Below are 23,351 nucleotides of genomic sequence, written 5' to 3'. Positions count from 1 at the left end.
ATAAGGCTTAAAACAATAATGTCTCGGTACTAAAACGTATCATAAGTACAATAAACGTATTTTCCGCCTCTGTTATCGATTACGCAAATAGCTTTATTGCAGTGAGGATACTGCTTAATTGTATGTTTATCTTCCGCTTATACTCTTCGGTATTTATTACATATGCGTCGTTTGAGAGCAGAATTCGATAAAATAAATTACAGGTAGATAATTACATAAAGTATTGCTGATAACACGCGCGCGTGCGGGCTATGGTGTATGATCAAAACATGAACAAAACGCAAACCGCTGTGCTATTATGGTCGTCAAAGTAGACGAATTTTAGAGTTATTAAATCCAAAATAGCATGATTACGTTTTTTCATGTGATACAAACATGTCAACATTATCATCCCATTCCTGAGGACGGGTCTCCTCTAAAGAGAGGATTTAGATCTGTGCTAACAATGTACGGCCCTCGAAGATCGCGAATATACTTTGACAGCTTTGTCAAATTCGACACATAACATATAATTATGTCAACATGTACAAAAAATGACATAACACTGCTCAATATTAATAAAAATATTTCAAAAGGAAATCAAATGAAATACTTAATGAAAAAGGTTGCACAACCCTGATTTAGGCCATTGACCAAGCGCCGGCGCAAGCCTATGTAGCAATACCCTGACGCCCTCTATTGGGAACGCGATCAAAATGGAATACATACAGTCATTTACCACATTACCACAGTGATCGGAAATTGAGGTGCAAATGAAGCAATTATAAATGATGTTGGGAAATAATTAATAAGTAGCAGTAGAGCTCCTTGTGAAAGAGTTCGTCCAGGGAAGTACTGCCACTTTAACTATTTCTGCCGCCAAGCAATAATGTCAGTATTACTGTGTTCCGGTATTGAAGGCTAAGGGTGCTGGTGAAATTACAGGCACGTAGGACTTGTCAAGTTATGTCTCAGGGTGACTTAAAACTCTGAGTGGCACTGCAACTGTCATGGACAGGCGTGTGGCTTACTATTAGGCGCATGACTTGCTCGTCTCGTCAGTCTTGATATTATAAAAAAAGTTGGCTTTTTACTTCGGTTGCTCCGCGAGAGACGTAAGCTTTCCACGGGCCGCGTCGCGCGAGTTCGCGCCAACGTGCCGTGGGAAGAGGGCCGTCCGAGCTCGCCTTTGCTCGACCGTGGTGGTCTGTTTTTGGATCCGCCGTGTGTAACATGACACACACCCGAATAAGCGCCACTACACACGCGCCCGGACTTCTTTTTGCCTTTGAAAAACGGGCCGGGTAAAACCGCCACTGCAAAGACTCTGGTTTAATGCAGGTAGCAGGCTTTACATGTTTTGTGTACCTTTTTCGACATTTAGGTTTCATCACGATGTTCTTCACGGTTAGCGAAAGATTTTGATTTATAAATTTAAATTTTTTTATTACACTGATAATTATCCGCGCGCTGTCATGAACGAACTTTATCACGTTTGTAAAGTTATATAAATTCGATATAAAGTTTACAACCTTCCCTTCAAGATATGTACATTTTTATATTATTACCTAATCCTACAACCATAAATTGGATTTCGATTTCCTATATAAATTGGAATTCTTTACGAAAACATTCAAATTCTTTAACGTCGAGGTAAGTAATTTTAATCATTGTTCTGTTCAACGAAAACGTAATACTGTCTAATAGGCTTTAATTTCGATGTATAACAAGACTTATTTCTTCGGAATTAAGGAATATTAAGGATATTGTGACATTTAAAATAAATTCATTTATTTAAATCCAATATTCAATTATAAAGGTTTATTATTTAAATACCTATAAGTAATGATATACTTAATTTTTTGTTAAAAATATTTATTGCCATTTTAAATTTATAGTTAAAATAAATATTAATTTGTAGTAGATTATGTAGTGCAGAGTTTCTCAAACTTTTTGTCTTGTTGACCATATGTCGACTTTTTCTTTTTTTTTAACTTATATTGACTTCTTTTTCCATAACTGAACTTTTTGAAATTCGCAGGTAGGGAATACCAAGCTGCCATCATGAAATTCTTCGCCCTCTTTGCTGCCGTATTGGCCCTTGCTGCCTCTACCCCTATTATATCAACTTGGAATCTTCATGAACTCGCTGCAGCTATCGAGAATCCTGACACCGACCCGGCTATACTTCCGTATCTGGAGGCTGCCCTTAACCAGATGATGGAAGATGCCTTCAGCGGTCAAACCCCAGTAAGTTTCAGTATGCACTTTTAACTTCCATAAAGCTCAATTTACATTAATTGTAACGTAATTCATTTGAAATGATTTTAAAAATTAATTTGAAAATAAACTTTGATTTTATGATGATTATTTGTTGGTATCTTAAATTTGCGGTTATACGTAATACTATATAAAAGGAAGGTAATTTTATGTAGCGACATTTCATATTGGTATTTCTTTTATTTATTTGGCCAGTGTTACACTAATTAAATGATCAGAAATAGACATGCAAAATCTTAAAACTAAGTGCATAATCTATTATGGGTGTCCATCTATAATACTACATACTATAATACTACATGCACAGTAAATTATTGCAGAATAAAAATAAGTTATAATAAACACACGCACACAAGAATATACAGAAAATAAACAGTACAGAGTACTAAAGAAACCGACCTTAAAAGTCAGTCCCCCTAGTCGTAACAGTCGAATTGAGAATCTCCTCCTTTTTTGAAGTCGGTTAAAAAGAAAATTGTAAGCATTAGCTAACCACGTAAGTCATTTTACAAAAACAAATAATAAAGCCGTTGGTATAATAAAACCACGTGTCATAAGTCAAAGTCATAAAAATAATACGAACAACATGAAATTATGTACATAATATATGGTACGTGAAGTTTTTCAGTTCTTCTATTTAAGCAATAATGATAATGAATGAAATAGAAAACAAAAAAATGATATGACTATGACTAAGCTTAAAAAGCTCAAATTATTTTCATGATTATTATGTGTTACTTTTTCCTACGTTAACAGTAATCCGTGACAAGAAAAAACACGCAAAATTCACACACCCTTTAAGTAATATATGTCTGAGATAAAAAAATTGCACAAAATAATTTTAACGTCGTTTCTAGAATTCATACCCTTGGTATGTATCTATGTATATCACATGTAACTTTAATATACTTAAAGTTACATGTGATCATGTCATGTGATACGTGAAAAATGATTTTATCACATGGAAGTTATAAAAATAATACGAACTACCTACATGAAACAAATTATATATATGTGAAATTTCTATTTAAGCATAAATAAGTTATCGACTAATCTTATTCGTAGAATCTTTAAACCTCTCTCCTGAAATGTAGTCACACGACAGGGCGCGACTTGAGCGAGAGCGACATAAAGCGCGTGATTTGTATGCGAGAATAGCAGTATTTCGAGCTTTATCTCGCTCTCGCGCTAGTAGGTTTTTATAATTTTCTGAGGAACCCCATTGTTTATTGTTATTATTTACACAATTTAAACATTAAGTTTTATTATAATACCATGAGCTAAATCATTAAATCGTCAGTTTAAAGGTAAAAGCGTTTGTAAGTGACATTTTCCACAAACGTCACAACATTTTATAGCTATGTTGAGAAAAGTTAAATCTCAATAATAAAAAATCTATAAACTATTATTAATAGAAAAAGCTATAAAATTATTACTATTAGCGGAGCATTTTACATATAATTTAGAAGCTGTTTGTGAAAAATGTCATTTATGTGGTTTTACATAAAAGCAGACGAAATTATTGGTCTAAAGTTCTGGCTACTTTCAAAATATGTAATATGTGGTTTTAGTGTAGTTCAAATAAAAAAAAATTAAGGCTTCTAATTTAAGCTGTGCATTATTCACTTGTTTTCTATTTAGTTCGTTATGAAATAAACTGACTGCTGCTAAAATTCTAGACAATTCGTACCCTTGGTATATATCATATCATAGCATGTAATACGTCAAAAGCGTTTTTATCACATGAAAATCATAAAAATAATATGAATTAGGTACTCTTCTATTTAAGCAAAAAAGTTATCGACTAATTTTATTGGTAGAATCTTTAAAATTCTGTTTTGAAAACTGGTCATTGTGCAGATGTGGCCTCGTTATATCAAGGCATATGGTCTCGTTATACATTGACTTACAGATATTTATTTTCCTTTTATTCAGTTTTGAAGTCTGACTGTAAAATTTCTTCATCGCCCTCGGAGTTTCAGTGTCTCTTTAGACCCCATATTATTAAAAACGTAATGTAACGTAACGAGATCAATACGCATGAATTGAGAAATAATATAAATTACGAAAACTATTGGCTTACGGAGAATAAGAAAAAATAATTAAATCTCTAATTCAGTCCCCAGTGATCATTTCTGTGCCAGTCCAAGCAACCTGGACTTTGGAGCAGATCACCACACAACTACACGACCCCAACACCATCCCAGCCTTGGTGCCTTACCTCGAGAGCGCTCTTAACGAACTGATGTATGCTTTGCACAGTGGACAGGATGTGGTAAGATTTCAAACCGTGAATTGATAAACCCATGTTTTATTAATTAGTGAGATTTGCTGAGAACGCAAAATCTTTTAAACAAGTACTTTTGGTTTGATTAGTTATATTGTTAATTGTAGTACGTCAGCCCGAAAATAGTCTAATAACTAATAGGTATTAACCTGTAAGATATTTTGGAAGGTTTGAACAAAAAAAAAAGGTTTAAACACTGAGAACTTGTTATCGCTACGCATAGCGAAGTCAAGAAGACGGTACTCTACTGCAACAAGATAAACATAACCTGAAGTGGAGTCTACAATGTCTTCTTAGACCTCTGAAAGTTGAAACAAATTGTACAAAGCTAAAAATTTCGTCGGAAATTCAACGATCATTATAGACGACTTGTATCCACAGAGTAAATGAAAACTCAGGAGTGTTTGTTGCCTAACTTTAGAGGCATTATTTATATTGCAAACATTTCCATAGAGTGAGTGAGATTGGGTGATCTGTATGATGATCTGGGCATAGAAAGGGAGCACAGGGTGTTGGCTGTTCGGAGTAATATGCTTGCCCGTAGGTTTGCTCGATATTCATATCAAGGAAAAGTTACTTTTTTTAAAGCCAATCGTTTTACTTGAGTAGCTTGTGGGTTAGGTATACGAAACGAGCCTATAACTCCCTGTGTGTACAGTACAAAAACGCATTTAGAGTGCTAATGGGACCGCTGAGCAGGTGTAGTGCATCAAGCATGTTTGTGGAGACTCATAACGGCCTTATGCGGAAGAAAATTGTCGCTGTGTTGAGTGCCGTGAGGCAAAGTCCCAACAGCTTTCTGAATACGATTGCTGGAAGATATGACTGTCCTATACTGAAATGCTGGATATAGCCAATGAAGGACGTAGGCCAATTTGCAATATAATTTGAATTTTCTATACTTTTAATCTTATTTTGTAATTTTTCTAATCTTGTTTTTAATTTTATAACTTAAATCTGTGACGCTGAAAAGTTCTAATTTTAGTTTATTTTACTTTAGATTTAATGATTTTATATTGAATTTTTATTTTTTATTGGATATTTTTAAAATTATAAATTGGAATAGGAAAATATCCAACTATGGTCTACGGACTGAAATAAACAATTGTTACTAATATAGACTGCCGTCACCGTTAACATTCCTGCGATGAACGTGAACATTTGGACTTTGGACAAGCTGTCTCAAGCCGTCGTGAACCCAGACACCGACCCCGAGCTCGCTATCTACCTCACACATGCTCTCAATCAATTGATGGATGCGATTATATCTGGTGAACAGACTGTAAGTTTTCTTTCCTTAGTATTTTCATTTAGAAACATTGGTTGAAAAGTGAGTGCCTACAGAGTAGGTAGGTTTCATCTTTTGAAACTTAATCTATAACCATTACCAGTGAAATGAAACACAATTCTAATTTGTTAATATGATTACTTACACAAGTCATTAACCGAGATCTCCACTGCATGAAATTGATAACGATTTCATGCATTAACTGCATGCAGTTGAAACTGATTTCATGCAGTCGACATCTAGAAATAGAGAAGAAAAGTAATTTAATTTGTTTGAAAACTATACTGTCAAATCATTACTATGACAACTGCGCTCCGATTGGCCAGCCTGAATTAAATTGTTTGACTTCAAATCGACCAATTTAACTTGAGCTGTGCTATAATAGAAAAAATTGAAAAATTACATTATTTAATATTTAATTACCGATGAAATCTGATTTCGTTTGTTTTGTAAATAGACGTTTTGGTCTTTTTCCCACACCAACGACGGGAATTGTTAGAGATATTATCTTTATTACAAAAAATACTGAATATTTTTGGAATATGCGGAGACACACACACACACAGGTCAGTTGTTGGCGCTGTACTATTTCAGTTTTGTAATTTGTGACTTAAGCGCAAACGAGAGTTGATATTTAAAAGTCATATAACGCCCATTTACCTGATGAGATTCCATTGATGGATGACCTTCTTTCGTCTCTATTTCTGGTTATATAGGTACTCGATGTCACGCATTAACTGCAAACATGCAGTCAAGATTGACTGCAGCCTCACATGGTAAACTTATTTCTTCAAGTGTTGTTTTCATTATAGTAGAGTTTCACCATTTTTCAGACTTCGATCGCTGTAATCACTCCTCCCGGCGTACCTGTAGTAGCTCCCGAGCTCATCAATCCTGTGCCAGCTGTCATTGACCCGCCTACTTTGACCCCACTTCCCATTTTCCCCATTTCCCCCGAACTCACAACACCTGAAGAGCCTGTTCAGCCTGCCGTCTCCAGTCCCCTTGTGCAGGTCATCATAAATATCAAAGCTCAGGAAATGGTAAGATACTCGTATTATTTTGCAGTATTAAATGAATCTATCAGCACAAAAGTGGTGTAACCCACATTATTTTTTTCTACAATATTACTTTAGATGCTAAACTATATAATTATTATATATTTGGATGCAGTAGTAGTAACAGTAGAGCTTCCAGTGAAAGATTATGTCCAGAGACGTACTGCTACCTTTCCTATTTCTGCTGCACAAATATAAATGAAATAATGTGAGCATTACTGCGTTTCAGTTTAGAAGGGTAAGAATGCTGGTGAAATTACAGGCACATGGGACTTGTCGATTACGTCTCAGGGTGAAGGGCACAGTGGCAGTGTCCTCAGATCTTTGCTATTTAAAGCTCTGAGTGGCACTGCAACTGTCATGGATAGGCGTGTCGCTTACCACCAGGCACACGACTTGTTCGTCCCGTCACTTGGTATTATAAAATAAAAGAATGCTGTTTTATTAAAAATTATTTATTATATGGTCATAAATAATTATTTCTTTTGTATGCATTTCATGAGGTTACGCTAATTTTGCGTTGGTACGCTCAAATGTAGCCTTTTTACGCATGCTTTATATTATGTTTACGAGTCTATACAACCCTAATGGGATTGGTTAATTACGCATACAGTGAAAATATATAGTAAAATAAAAAATTTAAAAAAACAATTCTCAGTTCGACTGTATTTTTTTATTTGTATGTATGTGACGCGATAACTACGGAATTTGTGAACCAATTTTCATGATTCTTTTTTTATTGGAAAGAGGGTACCTCCATAGTGGTCCCATTGAATTTTGAAGAAAATCATCCACCTCTAAGGGTAGCTGTTCACGCATGAAGATTCATTTTTATAAATAGCGCCTAAATGTTATTATAAGGAGCAATAATTTTAATGGTTGATTTTAATATTCTCCAATTCAAGGCGTTTTTCTCTCAATGTACTTTGAGTAGTGAGAATCGATTTTTATTATCTCCTGTATCAAGTCCAGTATAGTAGCGAACTAGGGGATGAATCCGGGTTTGCACACTTTCCGGTAATCGATTTCAATAAAACTTGGTAATTATATGTAATTCCACGTACTTTTGAGGTCGGTTTTTTCGTACTCGATATACATCTTTCAAATGGCTTTAACTTCGTTTTTAAAAAAAAGAATTTTTGAAATAAAGCCAGTGTCCCCGCCACTCGACCCAAGCAAAATTAACCGTATTAGTACGTGAATTATTTGAATTCGTGCTGGGATAGTGTCGGCTCTTAAGGTATTTTTTCTTGGTGTATTCTCTAATGAATGTCTTTTTTTTAAGTAGCACTTTTTATTGTACGTTTTGGTTGTGGTAAAAGCCGTAGTAGTCCTACCGCCTCGCAAGTAGAGGGTAGTGAGTTCGAATGCGAGCTCGTACCTCTGAATTTTCGGAATTTATGAGCGAAATTTATTTGAAAATTAACAATGAGCTTTTTGGTGAAGGAAAACATTGCGACGAAACTTATTTATCTTTATGCACATATTATAGCAATTCCTAGAAAAGCAAGTAGTGTTACGGGAGGGGCCAGCTATGTGTGACGTTCCCAATCCACATTGAGCCCACGTGGGAACTTCATCCCTAGCCATGTTCATTGTGAGAGTAGGTCTGTGCCCAGCGGTGGGACTACATATAAAAAAAAAAGTGATGGACATGGTATCCGAAAGGGTAAAAGCTGTTAAAACTTAACTTCATAGAGCTAAAAACAGTTGTAACAAAAATGTGTGTTTATTTTCAGACACCCACCCCTGTAATGGATCCCCTCGTCGCTGCTTCCCTTGCACGTTAATCCAATGATCGATACTGGTCCTTGGGCAACCATAATACTACGAAACATGGCGAAATAAAATACCATACTTGTTAATGCTGTTTATTTAATAATTAGTACCCCTGACGCTGTTTGAATGTACTTTTTAAAATATAAAATGATTTTGAAAAAGTTATGAATATTAAACTATGATAATTATGAAACATTACGTTATATAAATTTTTACATAATATATACATACATCTTTAAAGTTATTTTGGTGTCTACGTGTATACGGAATTCAATATCTGAAATATATATTATTGTAGGTAGAAAGATAGTTAAAACGTTTATTTGGATCTATATAATTATCATTGATATGTATCTATTTGTACACCGTAGACGTAGTTTAGTGCGGTCGGGCTGCTCCCCTTCAGGGTTCAGTCCAGTCACACATAACCCCGACTATGCCCATGCGGGGCCGGGGTGCCTGTAAGCAGATTAACAAAAAAAATGTTTATTGCTTCATTAAATACCAAAAAATATAACCCACATCCTCTCCAATTCTTGTAATTCTATCTACAATATTAGTCGATAGAGATACAAGTATTGGAGAGGATGTGGGTTATATTCTTCTGTATCTAATAGAGCAATAAACGTTTTTGACGTAACTCCACTTAAGCCATTCTGCTTTGCCTACAGCGATCGCAGACTTACCCTTAAACATATTTTAAAAGAAATTATTTGACTTGTGTGTATACATATATGATATCAAACATTATTTAAAATGAAAAGAAATTGTCTCAACGTCGATTATAACAATAACTGTTTCAATATATTTATAAGATTTTATTAATAGTTCATCTAATGTAATTAAATCACTACAAGGACTTACTTTTAAATTACAATTGACAAAATGGCTTTTGACACATGGCTTTTAAAGTAATAAAGAATATTTAGTACTTACAAATCATTGACCTATCAACAAATACTAATTCGAAACGCAAATTGATTTGTAATTGTAGAGACAAATGTGAAATACCATTAACATTTGCACACCTGCGTGCAAGTTGAATACAATTTTAGGTACATTTTACTCAAGATCTGTATAAATACTGTATTCTGGCAAATAAACGTATTCTATTCTATTCTGTCATTAAATATCCATGAGGGGTGATTATATTCGATAAACTTAAAGTAGCACATGCATCTGTTTATCGTCATTGGGATTTAGTTTTTTTCCATCTTCAAAATATAAGTTATTTAAGACGTTATCTAATCACGCATTTCAATCTGCAACGATAAACGGGTTTACAATAGCTCAAAATAGACAACTCCGGCTGCATGCTATTCACCTGTAAAACACTTACGATAAAGACGCTCCAAAGTACCAAACATTAAAAGGCTGTGTTGTTTTCTGTACTTAAACAAAGCGTTCTAACCTGTTAATTATATAAAGGCTTATTCTAAAGTAATCATCATGACAGTAGTTTTTTAAATGATTTTAGACTTCACATAAGTGGCAACACGGTATGGCTCTAAAGTTTGAGTATTTTCGTTGACAACAAAGCATTGAAAAATTTAGTAATGTGAAACATTGACCGTGGTGTCTGATTTGATATATTTTTGGCATTCTGTGATCGATAATGTTAGGACTCTTATCTGTTACTCGGTTACTCCATAGTCGAAGCGATGAAAATCACAAGTACCTACACATAGGAAATGAAACAATTTTTTGGTTTTTTCAAACAAACCTACGCTGCGAGTACTTACAGGTACCATGGTCACGGCTGACTGATTTAGATCTTAAGAAATCTAAGAACTCGATACATACCTACAACTAGGAAGAATGTCGATGCGCTACCGAAAATTGTTGTCTTTCGTTATCTCTCTTTTTTCAATAGTTCTGCGTGTGCGCAAAACTTTATTCCTTTATTGAAAAATAAAATCCCAATAGTCTGTACTCAATATGACCTGTGACCTCAATTATCAGAGTCAGAAGTCGCAATTTTAAATTTGAGCTTCGTCACTTGTAGACTTGTAGAATTGTATTATTTACGCTAGTTTCTAATTTCATGTATACTAATTCAGGAACGGCCTAGTTATGCCGTTCGTAGTTTATGCAATTTGAGTGGATGCATACGATTACTAAACGATTTTGAATCCCTTAGAATCCTGTACAATCTAACAATCTTGTAAATACAGTGTTCACGTCTTGTTCTTGCTACACAAACTATCCTTGTTGATCTTAAAAATGGTATTTATTTCGTTTACTTAATTATGAAATAGAATACGCGCTTGCTTATGACAATGCCTTGATTGCAAATCAGTAGAAATTATGACTAAACATAAAAATATAATACATAAAAATGCTGACGCGGTAACATACTTAATGTGCGGTGTTAACCGTACATATTCCCGGGCCAGGGATGAAATAAGATGAAAAGAGATGTTAAATTAATAGAAACATAAAAAAAATATTTTTAACAATTAGGCAAGTTCAGAATTAAACATACACCAGCACGGGACTTGTCGATTTGTTCTTGGTACAGAAAGTGCGCGCCGTGGGGGCTGGTGCGTCTCGGTCACTTAGTCGCCGCTCACGCCGTGTTCCCTCCGTCGCTACCACCGCTGCTGCCGTTACTTGTGCCGCAGCTGCATGAACTCTTTCTCGAACTGTATTGCCATTCTGTTCTCGCAGAGTATAGCACCATCTGTATGAAAAGCGCCGTACCAAAACTGCCAAACTGATCACAACAATTATTACCAATATAACATAATGATGGATGTCATGAAACGATACAGTCTCTGGCAGAATCTCATTGGTTTGCGTTTTTTGTATCTTGCTTTCTATCGATGATAATGCTTATTTAAATTCTTCATGCGATTTGTTTGACTGTCTTTATTAGGTATCGTGATTGTTTGTAATGAAAAGAAAAGCTTAGTAACAGTAGCTACTTTAGGTACCTATTTCTGCTTACTTATTTGCTTCTCACGTAATCTAAACTCATCGGTTACTGGACAATGAGTTGTTCCTTGAATTGACTGTGTATTTAGGCGTTGTAAACTCTTTAATTAGATCTTTGGTAGTAAGAAATTGCTAACGCCTAAATCACGAGGCTAGATTTAGGTAAATGTGGCGTTACAATCACGTAGTCATCAACCCATTTATACGTCACACTGCTGGGCATGGGTATCCTCTCAGGCGAGGGGACTTCACACGTTTCCCAAGGATTGTGAACTTTCTTCGGCTCGTAGGTTTCATCACGATGTTTTGCTTGCACCGAAAAGGTCAAAGTAAATTTCGCACATAAATTTCGAGAAACTCAGAGGTGCGAGCCCGGATTCGAACCCATGGTCTCTGTTTGGGAGACGGTATATCAGACCATTAGGCGACCACTGCTTACATTTACTGTTTATCGGCTTATATTTACATTTTCGTAGATGTAGGTAGTAAAATGGCCAGACATTAGAATGCTGTAATTTGTTGAAGATTCACTGTTTACTTGATCAATCCTTTGTGTACTTTGTCATAGCAAAACTGAAGTATACGTGTTATACAATAATGATGAATCAGTTGTGCTTATCGTAGATTGTGCATGATTTATAAAACACAGGTGTCCGGGAGTGGTAGTTAGTGAGTCTGTTGCATTTTTGGGAATACCTTCATTACGTAATAGAATTGTAAGTTTTACAAACAGGTTATTTATCGTGTAGAGTTGAATAAAACTGTTGGCTAATTGTTGAGGGTTCACGGGAATAACAAGCGTTTGACAAAGTATTTAGACAGCGAATCACAACGTTTGTTATTTGTTCTACGCAACGTGCTCCATAGACTAACAATTATTATTACACTACTCTAATTCAAGGGACCTTAACTTTTATTTAGGGAGGTGTAATAAGAATTAGGGAGATAAGGTTCCTAATTCGGGCGGTTTATATATACAGTAGAGCTCATTGTGAAAGTGTTCGTCCATTAAAGTACTGCCACCTTACTATTTTTGCGGCCGAACAATAATGCTCACATTATTGCGTTTCGGTTTTGAAGGGTAAGTAAGGGTGCTGGTGAAATTACAGGCACATGGGAGTTGTCAACTTATGTCTCAGGGTGACGGGCGCAGTGGCGGTGCTCCTCGAATTATTGCGATTTATAATTATTTGCTCCGAGTGACACTGTAACTGTTATGAACAGGCGTATCGCTTACCACCAGGTGCACGACTTGTTCATCCTGTCACTTGGTATAAATAAAAAAAAGTTAATAACAACGGCGCCTTAACTTAGGGTCACACCGACGCTTGTCGCAGGGCCCTTGAAATTGGTTAGTGTAATTAAGCGATTTGCTTAGTAACTTATTTTTTGTTTCTTTTTTAAAGTTAGTGATTGGGTAGCAGTGGGAATAAAAGTAAAGGCTATACGAAATTCACGATGAAAGGATTCACAACACTACTGGCAGTTTTAATGGTTTTGTTTGAAGGTATTACTAAATGTTGAAGTGTGTATGTGTTGCATTTAAAGCATTGTCTGTTAAAAATAAAATTTAAAACAGTGCGAATATAGTAAGGACGGCGACGAAAATTATAAGTAGTGAAAATATATAATATTGATAGGAAATGAAACTATTTTTCCGGATTTAAATCGCGCATATTTGTTTTTTCAAACAAACCGACGTTTCGGGCCCTTCACAGGTCTCATGGTCACGGTTGACTGAGGTGGTATAGTCATCAACCAGTTATGTCTAATATTGATGCAAACCACCCTATTTTTTCACTATAATTACAATAGTTATTAATTAAATACGTTATTTTTAATTTTACAAAAACGTCGGATTGTTTTAAAAAACAAATATAATCGATTTAAATCCGGAAAAATAGTTTCATTTCCTATGTGTAACAATCGCGGAAACCTAAGAACTCGATACATAATATTTAACTTACAAAATATTATTTCAGCTCATTTGGGTGAAAAAATCTATAGAAGATTGTGTCCAACAATGATATTTCTAAGATACTAGTGTTTACATAATAATAGTGTTTACAAGACGATATGAATATAAAGCAGAGGAATCTGAGAAAAAATAAGTGATAAACTCAAGGTATTGCCTTCTTGGGCTCTTTGAGCGTTCAATTAATATGATGATTTCGTGTAGCAACAGAGCTCCTTGTGAAAGAGTTCGTCCAGGGAAGCATTGCTACTATACCAATTTCTGTCGCCAAGCAGTAATGTGAGCATTATAGTGTCCCACTTGTAAAGGGTAGCTCATCATTCCTTAAAGCAACACAATGCAACAATATCTATCGAAAATGAATTCGGGTTCAGACGATACAAAATTAATGTCATCTCTAGAGGTGCAACTGAACTCGGGACTGGATGCGACTCAAATTTCGTTATTTTTGACAAGCAACCAGTTCCGGGATCAAGATACTCGCATTTGAGCTCATTGGGGTTCTGTTGCAAATTTAAACCGACCCCGGGTTCAGATGCTACAAACCAGAAATTACAGACATATGGGGTTTGACAACTTTATGTATCAGGATGACAGGTGCAGTGTCAGATTTTTGCGATATAAAAGTGTTATGGGTAGGTGTGTCGCTTACCACCTGATGCACGACTTGTACACTCCCTTGTTTGGACGATATTATAAAAAATAAATAAAAGTGTAATTTGTTTTTTTTATGCTCAAATACGAGAATTATAAAATTTCATATAACTTATTTCATGTAGTTCGTATTATTTTTATGACTTGAAAATTATTTTGTCACATGAATGTGATAAAGTAATTTTTTACTTAGGTATCACATGTGACTTTATTATGCCAAGAGTGTGAATGTCTAGAAACGAGTACGTTAAATTATTTCGTGTAATTTTTATAGTCACAGACATATCACCTAAGGGGGTGTACTTTGCGTGTTTTATCATATCGCTGATTACTGTTACCGTAGTAAAATATAACAAATAATTACCATGAAAGTAATTTAAAAATGTTTGGGACATTAATCAAAAACGTTGAACCCCATTAAAACCCCCTTGAAATACACATAGAAAATGGATTTTAAAGTAGCCAAATTCAAGCAATTATATATGATCAACCTGAAAATTGGTTTTATAGATGAAAATAGCATTCAAATAATATATGTATAATAATTATGTACTTTAGTATTATTTTAAGTATTATTAAATGTGATTTACACAACTTTTCCGCTGATAGCCTCAATTTTCTTAGCTAGTAATTTATTATTATAGAAAGCAGTTATTTTGTTAAAAAAAATTAAATTTTCTTTGTATATTTTTTCATTCCTTTTCTAAATAAATCTTTATCACATGTGTCTCTACAGCTGTTGATAGCGCTTAAGTCTTAAGCAAAATACTGCATGATAAATTGATGTTTTCCTAAGAAATATTAATAATATTTCACCATTTATAGACATAAATTATACGTGGCTGGTGACTCAATGAGGCATTTACAATCAATTGTTATTTTCAGTGTCCACTATGGTCCCACAAGTTCAAATCTCGGAACTGTCACGCGCTATCCAAGAAGCGACGGATCCCATAGTGAAGAAAGTTCTAGAAGGGATTCTAAATGACTTTATGGACTTGCAATTCGAAAAGGAAACTCCCTACACCACAGGGGTCACAGTCCTACCAATGGACACTACCATACAAGACGTCGATACTGCTGTGTCCAGAGTGACAGATTCAAAAATCAAAGCTATTTTAGCAAAAATATCAGAAACTTTCAAATCTGGAGATAAAACTCCACAAACGAATGATGGTTCTTGGAGCCCAAAACTTAAGCCTATATTAGTTTTGGTTAGAGATAATGATGTTTAATAATAAAATCAAACTTGTTACCAGTTCACCATATGCAATTGAAACTTTCCTTTTGACTTCATGTACACACTAGAACTTTGAATGTTAGAAAGATCTTTAATTTTCTCTTGATTAGTCAAAAGCTATTTAGATTAGTTTTCTTATCGTATATTAATTAAATTTAACTGTACTTTTATAATTATCGTTCAAAAATATATGGACGTGAACTTATTTCACTTTATGTAATACTAATTATTATTAAAAAAAATATAGTTTATGCATAGGTTACAGTTTTATTACAGATATCTAAACGATTTCCTACTTGTCAAATATATTTAAAAATGAAAGGGAAAACTAATTTCATGTTTTTGAGTAAGGACTGCTTAGTCGAGAACTAGATCACAAAAAATTTGTCTCACTTTGAGTTAAGTAGATATCTTTTAGTTGTTTCTCACAAAATTCTAACGATGGTAATATTGACCTGTAGAAATTACAATTTTATGAGCAATAGCATAATCTTCAATTTACATATTTTGAGTTACATCACTATTGTAATAGCACTGCGATATATCTATATAATACTGGTGGACCAGTCGTGGACGACTACTGGGTACGATAGTACAATTAGAGACTGCGGTAAAATATTTCTTACGGCACTTAAACTTCTAACAAGCGATGTCTGTCTGCACTGTCTGGCACTCCCAGAAGGTACACGTTGGGGAAAGCGGGCAAATACGCGCAAATGCGAACAATATTAGTATTTTAAAAATAACGTATTGCGTCAGTCTCTATGTTCTCGATTCATTATATGTAACTCTATGTCTGCCAGATAACTTACGGATACCTTGTTTTTATTAAACGATGAAATTTAAAAGTGTTTTAATTCTCGTTTATTTTTTGACCGATTTTTAAAAAGAGGAGTTTCTCAATTCGGCTGTACTTTTTTTTTCGTATGTTACGCAATTACTCCGACATTTCTGAACCGATTTCAATGATTCTTTTTTTAGTTGTAAAGGGGGTACGTCAGTGGTGGTCCCATTGAAATTTAAGAAACATCTTACATCTTATAATTATTAATAACAAATATCGAACGCTTAGAATTAGGATTCCTGCGATCCGGCCGGATTCGAACCGATGTCTTTTAGCAAACCATGCCAGACGCTATGCCAACTAAGCATAGTTAAGTTCACAGTTCGGTGCTCTCCTTGACGAAATAATACTCGTATTGAAAGGATCTAGAGTAGCTTATAGTTTAAACAACGACGAAATGAATTTCATGTAGGTTTTGGTCTAAAAGTTGGATTTATTATAGATTAATGAATTAGTCTTATCTATCAAAAGCGTCAAGGTACATACAACGCTTGATCTCGGTGTATTATCCACCTTGAATTTCTTCGGCGCCCTTTCCCCCTTAATTAATCCATTGCATAGACTTTCGTTTAGACTCCGGGTCATTCTGGCGAATCCACGTTTCATTAACGGTCACGATAGGATCATAAATGCCGCACAGATTTTTGCCGACTAAGAAATCCATGCAACTCTCACGTTGTCGTTTCTTGTCAAATGGCGTGAGCATAATTTGGTACCCAACGCGCACAATTTTTTTTCATATTCCAATGTTGATGTAAAATTTATCCAATTCTTTCTTTGATGATTTGCAACTTCTCCGCTATCTGCTACAATTTAACTCTTCAATCGGTCAGCACACTTTTCTCGTTTTTTTTTTTGACATTTTCCTCTGTCACTACCGTTATTGGACGTTTCGGGCGGGAGTCGTCTTCACAGCCTTCTCGCTCTTGCCGAAATAAAGGAACCCATTTTTTAACCATCGTATTTGAAGGTTCAGAATCCTGAAGAATCGATGACATGTCCTTAAAGTGTTTTTCCTATTTTTTAACAAGGTACTTTATTACGGCGCGGTGTTCCAAATCGCGAGAATTTGCAGATTCGGGAGATATAACGTCGGGAAGTTCCAGAAAATATTCAGTTATGACTTTAAAAAACAAAATGTAAGTAGTTTTAACTACCATTGAACCTAACAATAAGAGGTATCGGCCATAAGACGGTAGGTAATTTTTAAGTACTTCAGGCCGCGAACTTATCAACCGCTCCTCGTATATTTAGTGCTGTGTCCGTACGTGTGCCTGCGTAGTTTTAACGACACTAATATTTGAAGAGTCGAGTTCCAAATAGAGTGGTGTACTATTGGAAAATACACGGCGTTTGTGTTTTTCTTTTTCAGTAACGTCCAATTTGCTGCAAGTTGTCATTATATGTATACCTACTACATTTCTGATCTATCTTTAGACTAACTCTTAACATCGTCTACCTTTATACCTAAATATTTTTAAATAATTCCAGAAGCAAAACTGATGAATCAAAAATCAGGTACAATATCAAATCAGCATCAACATCGTCAATGTAGTACACATCCCAGTGCTGGAAGCGGGTCTTCTTTAGGTCACAGCCTATGGATTATTCATGTACCATCTTCGACACGCATGTTTCATTATAATGGTTTTTCATGCACCGTTAGCAAAAAGGATTGCTACTAAACTTTACAAATGTAGAAATTAATAACATAGGTACCAATACGCGCTTTAAACATTTCGCATCTAAAATTTGGAACGATCTACCTCAGCCTCACACACACTCACTCACTCACTCACTCACTCACTCACTCACTCACTCACTCACTCACTCACTCACTCACTCACTCACTCACTCAATTACGCACGCACACACACACACACACACACACACACATTTTTATAGATATTACATTAACAGCAGATGTATAAACTGCCAGAAATAAATAAGTGTAACTAATTATGAGAGAAGACACTGATTTGCGTAACACAGGTTTTTGACATTGAACCTAGCTCGGAAGTCAGGGCCTTACAATGAAATAATGAAATGTAACGTTTCTGTTTAAATAAAGGATTATTATTATTATTATTATTATTATTAGCCTGTACGGACGGCTGTGTATCAGGCACTACCAACACGTTCAAACGAAAATGGTTTCTGTGGCTCAAGAAAAATATTGAAAGATGGGATGGTTTTAACGGGGGAACAAAGTGTTAATGAGTTTGCAAAATATTTGTAATTTAATTTGTAATATATGGGGGTCCATAGTGGTCCCATTTCATTTTGAAGAAAATCATGTTAAAATATTAATAAAAAATATTTATAAGCGTGTCACATCGCTAGTCATCAAATTTGTTATTGTCGTCAAAAAAGTCTTGTACACTATAAAAAATTTAGTACTTAACCATTTACTAAGAGCATTTTTAAATTTTATGTACTCTAATCTTTTAAATTCATTCGGAATGTTGTTGTATATTTGACCGACATCATATAAAAGCTTTTGTGGTAAAATGCTGAGGTATGATTGCCCGAGTAAACCATTCTATGCTCGTGTCTTAAACTTCTATGATACCTTTTATCTGCGATTTCAAAATACGACGCATGCTTCTGGACAAACGTAGCAACCTCCTTAATGTACAGGTACGGTAAAGGTAGGATTATGTACTTGTCGAAAAATGGCTTACACGAATCCACTGAAACCCACCGCAAATGATACGTACACAGCGTTTTTATATCTTAAATACTTGCATAAACTCTACTGAGTTTCCCCAAAAAATTATACTGTAATTTATAAGCGACTGCACATAACCAAAACAAGCTGTTAAGGCCGCATCCACAGACGCATTCTATACTAATTTTCTCAATGGGTAAATAAACCGTGACAATTTGTTACACAAATTCTCAACATGGACTTTCCAGTTGCAATTGCTGTCAAGGATAAGGCCCAAAGATGTTGTGTGTTTAACTTGTTCTATATTAACAAGATTAAACGAGATCGTCGTGTGTTTGTATTTGGTTTTTCAACGACTTTTTAGCCGTAGCGCCAACGAAGGACTTTTTCTGAGTGTTCGTTTTTTGTATTAATAATTATAACAATCTAGTGGAGTAATTTCACACAAAAAATAATTGAATACCAATTCAATAAAAATTTAAATACAATGAATAACGACATCTTTAGCCAGGGCTGGTAGCTGTAAAGGTATCTAACTGGGTGACGAAATACTTAAGTTTGTTATTTACTACAATGTTCAACACCATAGTGCTGAAATATTGAGTGAGATATCTTTGCGCAAAGTGATCAGGTAATGCCTATTCACAACAGTAGCAGTGCCACTCAGAGAGATTTAAATCGCAAATATCTTAGGGACACTGCCATTGCGCCCGTCACCCTGACGCATAAGTTGACAAGCCCCATATGCCTGTAATTTCACCAGCAGCCTTACCATTCTAAACCGGAACGCAGTAATGCTCACATTCCTGCTTGGTGGTAGAAATAGGTAAGGTGGCAGTACTTCACAGTAAAAACTCTTTCACAAGGAGCTCTACTGCTACTAAAGTAGGTAGTTATTTATTGATGTAGGTAGTTATTTGAGTATATGATATCGTAAATTATACATTGAACATATATTAGAAGTCATTCAAATGCCGTCAAATAATTTTATTGGTACAATTTGACTACCATAGATTAAGTTATCTGCTCTATAATATTTGATAATGTTTATTGTTGTTTTTATCAGAAATTTTAGTATAAATTAGAATTGTTATTTGATTTCCTTTATACTGTCCAACGGTTAGGTAAGTGCTAACAGATATTTATTAAGACCCTACAAAATTTACAGGCACGGAAGCCAATTTTAATCAAGTTCCTCTCTTTTAGTCTTCCTACCGTGATCGAATTACTAAGGTCAGTACCTTAGTAATTCGATTACGGATTTCTTGAATGAACGTTCGATTCGAGTAATCTTAGAAGGCTCTTTTGCATTACGGGCTATTATAGATGCCGTAGTTCCTTGTGGTTCCGTACTGGAGCGTTACTGTAGTAATTGGTATACATTTTATTATTATTTTTTAATTAAACCAAAAATTGTTCCTTATCTTAAAATTATAGCGAATGTTTTTGTTTATGTGGCATAAATTTTCCATCACGAAATATTCCATTACCCACACTAACTCAGACAAACACATACACCCACACACACACGCACACACACTCGTACACAAAATTACATAGATATATTTATCACAATTTGCATATTACAACGTATCCAACTTGTTATACAATTATTACTTAGAGTACTTTTTATCGAGACTTTTAATAATAGATTCTTTCACTTTATTTTTTTGTATTAAATTTTTAATTTATATTTTTCTCATGAAATAGACTTAAGCCTTGTCAAAATTTGGGAGAGGGCACTGGCTCCTGTCACACAGGTTATACCTAGCTCAGGAGTCAGGGACTTCATCAATATGTTGTAGTCTATTTTGTGACAATAAATATTATTATTATTATTATTACTGTAAGCAACTCTCATTCTGCTACTTGTCAACGATATGTTAATCTCAGGTACTTTCGTGTATGACAGCACAGTTGTAGATAAGTATTTGACCGATGCAATGGTCAGTGGAGAACAAATCCAATCATGTAGAGAATCCGTGGTTAGTCAGTTTCAAAGCGAGAGTGAATAGTCATTGTTTAGGTTAAAGTAGCAGAAGAGCTCCTTGTGAAAGGGTTCGTCCAAGGAAGTACTGCCACCTTACCTATTGTAAGCATTACTGCGTTCCGGTTTTGAAGGGTAAGAGTGATGGCAAAATTACAGGCACATGGGACTTGTCAACTTATGTCTCAGGATGACGGGCGCCGTGGTAGTACCCCAGAGATCTTTGTGATTCAAAGCTTTGCCTGGCACTGCAACTGTTATGGACAGGTGTGTCGCTTACCACCAGACGCACGACTTGCTTGTCCCGTCATTTGATATTACAAAAAAAATGTAGGTGTGCATGCTTCATCGTCACTTTCTGTCAGGTGAGGTGGAGGTCAAATGCACACATATTATTTTTTTATAAAAAAAATCACGTACTTACTTTTATTCTTATTATTATAATGTTATTTGACGGAGGTCGTCCCCTCCGTGGTTAAGGGGCTCGCGTGGCTTCATGGTGTCGCCATCTCTGACGTCCCGTGTTCGACCCCCAGCCGAGTCAATTTAGAAAAAGTAACTTTTCTATATTGTCTCGGGTTTGGGTGTTTGTTGTACCGGCATTGTTTATGGAAACAAGTGCTTTGTTACTTACTTTGGGGTCAGAGCAACGTATGTGACGTTGTCTAATATTTATATTTATTATTTTCTTTATGAGTCAATGCACAATTTAGATATATAATATTCTAAATGAGTTGTTTGGCGAACACCCCACGCGAACTCACCTAAAATATGACAGTCAAATACGTAATTAACCAGCACAACAAAATGATAAAAACTTAAAACTTTAACGCAAATTCAACGTCAGAACTGAGAATTAATTTTGTCACCAGGTTAAAATTCAACCATGAAGTTCCTTACCGTTTTCGTTGCCGTGGTGGCCGTGGCTGCTGGCGTACCCACTGGCTGGAATTTGGCGGTACCCCGACCATTGCCTGAAGCCGTCGCCCCCGTTGCTCCTGTGGTCCCTGAGCCTGCGCTCGTCGTCCCTGGTGTTGTTATTGAGCCCGCTCTAGTTCCTGGTGTCTATGAGATTTCTGCAGCCTCCACCTCTCTTGTTCAGCTCATCATTAACATCAACGCTGGTGAACAGGTGAGAAATTTAGCAATACTATAAATACAGAAAAGTAACATAATGTTCGGGAATAAAAGAGCCCAGGACGGAAAAATGTTGATTTATGCTACTATAAAACTTCAGTGCAGTCACAGACTAGCGTAGAAGAATTAGGTACGTGTTGTAGAAATGTCAAAATATCAATAATATTCAATGTTAAATTTTCTGTTCCAATCACTAGCATTAAAAACGATACTTCCAATGAACATAACGCCTACTTAATTTTTGGATTTGTTATGTTTTTATTTTCTTTCATTTTTTCACGGAATTAGTTTATTGTTTTTTTTCGAATTTTGTTTTTTGTTTCTTTACCTTTTTTCACAAAATTCGGGGAGCATAATATTAGTAAATAAATATATCTGTTTACAAAAATAACGGAAAATAAAGTTGACATAGTGTTCACAGGAGGTATCGAAAAGATTTCGTGTATGAACCTAATATGTTAGGATCTAATAATTAAATTCTATACCTTTGTTACAGGCACCCGTTTTCCCAGAAACAGTGATCGACCCCGTAGAAATCGTCGATCCAATCGCCGTGGTCGATGAAGCTGAAAATACCCCCGAACCTGTAGTTCTCCCTGAACCCGTCCACCCCGAAATCATTCTCCCCGAGCCCGTCGTACTCCCCGAACCCGTCCTCCCCGGACCCGTCGTTCTCCCCGAGCCCGTCGTTCTCCCCGAACCCGTCCTCCCCGGACCCGTCGTTCTCCCCGAGCCCGTCGTTCTCCCCGAACCTGTCCTCCCCGGACCCGTCGTGGTCTCTCCGATTGTCGTTCCTGAACCAGTTATTGTGAACCCTATTGATATAGTTGCCGTTGGCGAACCTGACATCAACCCTGTAGATCTAATCAACCCTGTCCCCGTTGTTGTTCCTACCCCCGCTGTTGGTGGGATCAGGGTTTGAAAAAGTTTAAAGAGACAAATTAATTTAAAAAGAAGTCGTGCCAGATAAACTTTTAAAGATAGACAGGCATTTATTTTCCTTTTTAGTCAATAAAGTTATAAATATTTCTAGAATTCCAAAGACTGGTTTACTGCGTGGTTTAAGCTTAAAGGAACTACGAGTATAATAGATAATAATAAACTAGAACATTTAACTGGAGAAAACGTATTCCATTAATAATTTGAAGTGTATAAAAACAAAAATAAACGCATTTGAACTTTAACAGGTATTTTTTATTGTTTTTTATTTCTCATAAGACTTATAAAATATTGTA

At 35.5% G+C, this 23,351-nt stretch overlaps 2 protein-coding genes across 2 annotated transcripts; both read left to right on the top strand.

Annotated features, from left to right (window-relative positions):
* Nucleotides 1-1,616: 1,616 nt before the first annotated feature.
* LOC113230842 (calphotin-like) lies at nucleotides 1,617-23,293 on the top strand. Its single transcript, XM_026464941.1, has 9 exons — nucleotides 1,617-1,632; nucleotides 2,021-2,229; nucleotides 4,379-4,534; nucleotides 5,667-5,828; nucleotides 6,668-6,877; nucleotides 8,632-8,677; nucleotides 15,123-15,451; nucleotides 21,863-22,111; nucleotides 22,613-23,293. The coding sequence occupies exons 2-9, from the start codon at nucleotides 2,044-2,046 to the stop codon at nucleotides 23,036-23,038; spliced, it is 1,764 nt and encodes a 587-aa protein (XP_026320726.1). The 5' UTR covers nucleotides 1,617-1,632; nucleotides 2,021-2,043; the 3' UTR covers nucleotides 23,039-23,293.
* LOC113231029 lies at nucleotides 13,079-15,771 on the top strand. The gene is made up of 2 exons (XM_026465178.1): nucleotides 13,079-13,115; nucleotides 15,123-15,771. The coding sequence occupies exons 1-2, from the start codon at nucleotides 13,100-13,102 to the stop codon at nucleotides 15,470-15,472; spliced, it is 366 nt and encodes a 121-aa protein (XP_026320963.1). The 5' UTR covers nucleotides 13,079-13,099; the 3' UTR covers nucleotides 15,473-15,771.
* Nucleotides 23,294-23,351: the final 58 nt, after the last annotated feature.

Source organism: Hyposmocoma kahamanoa, unplaced genomic scaffold, assembly GCF_003589595.1.
Source record: "Hyposmocoma kahamanoa isolate Upper Pololo Valley unplaced genomic scaffold, ASM358959v1 64, whole genome shotgun sequence".
Classification (NCBI taxonomy): domain Eukaryota; kingdom Metazoa; phylum Arthropoda; class Insecta; order Lepidoptera; family Cosmopterigidae; genus Hyposmocoma; species Hyposmocoma kahamanoa.
This window is presented reverse-complemented; position numbering and strand designations above follow the sequence as displayed.

Excerpts from the sequence above, each read along its gene's own strand:
- LOC113230842 (XM_026464941.1), top strand. The coding sequence starts at position 2,044 with ATGAAATTCTTCGCCCTCTTTGCTGCCGTATTGGCCCTTGCTGCCTCT. Across the intron at positions 5,829-6,667 it reads TTATATCTGGTGAACAGACT|ACTTCGATCGCTGTAATCAC; the intron begins GTAAGTTTTCTT and ends ACCATTTTTCAG. Across the intron at positions 15,452-21,862 it reads TTAAGCCTATATTAGTTTTG|ACCATGAAGTTCCTTACCGT; the intron begins GTTAGAGATAAT and ends GGTTAAAATTCA.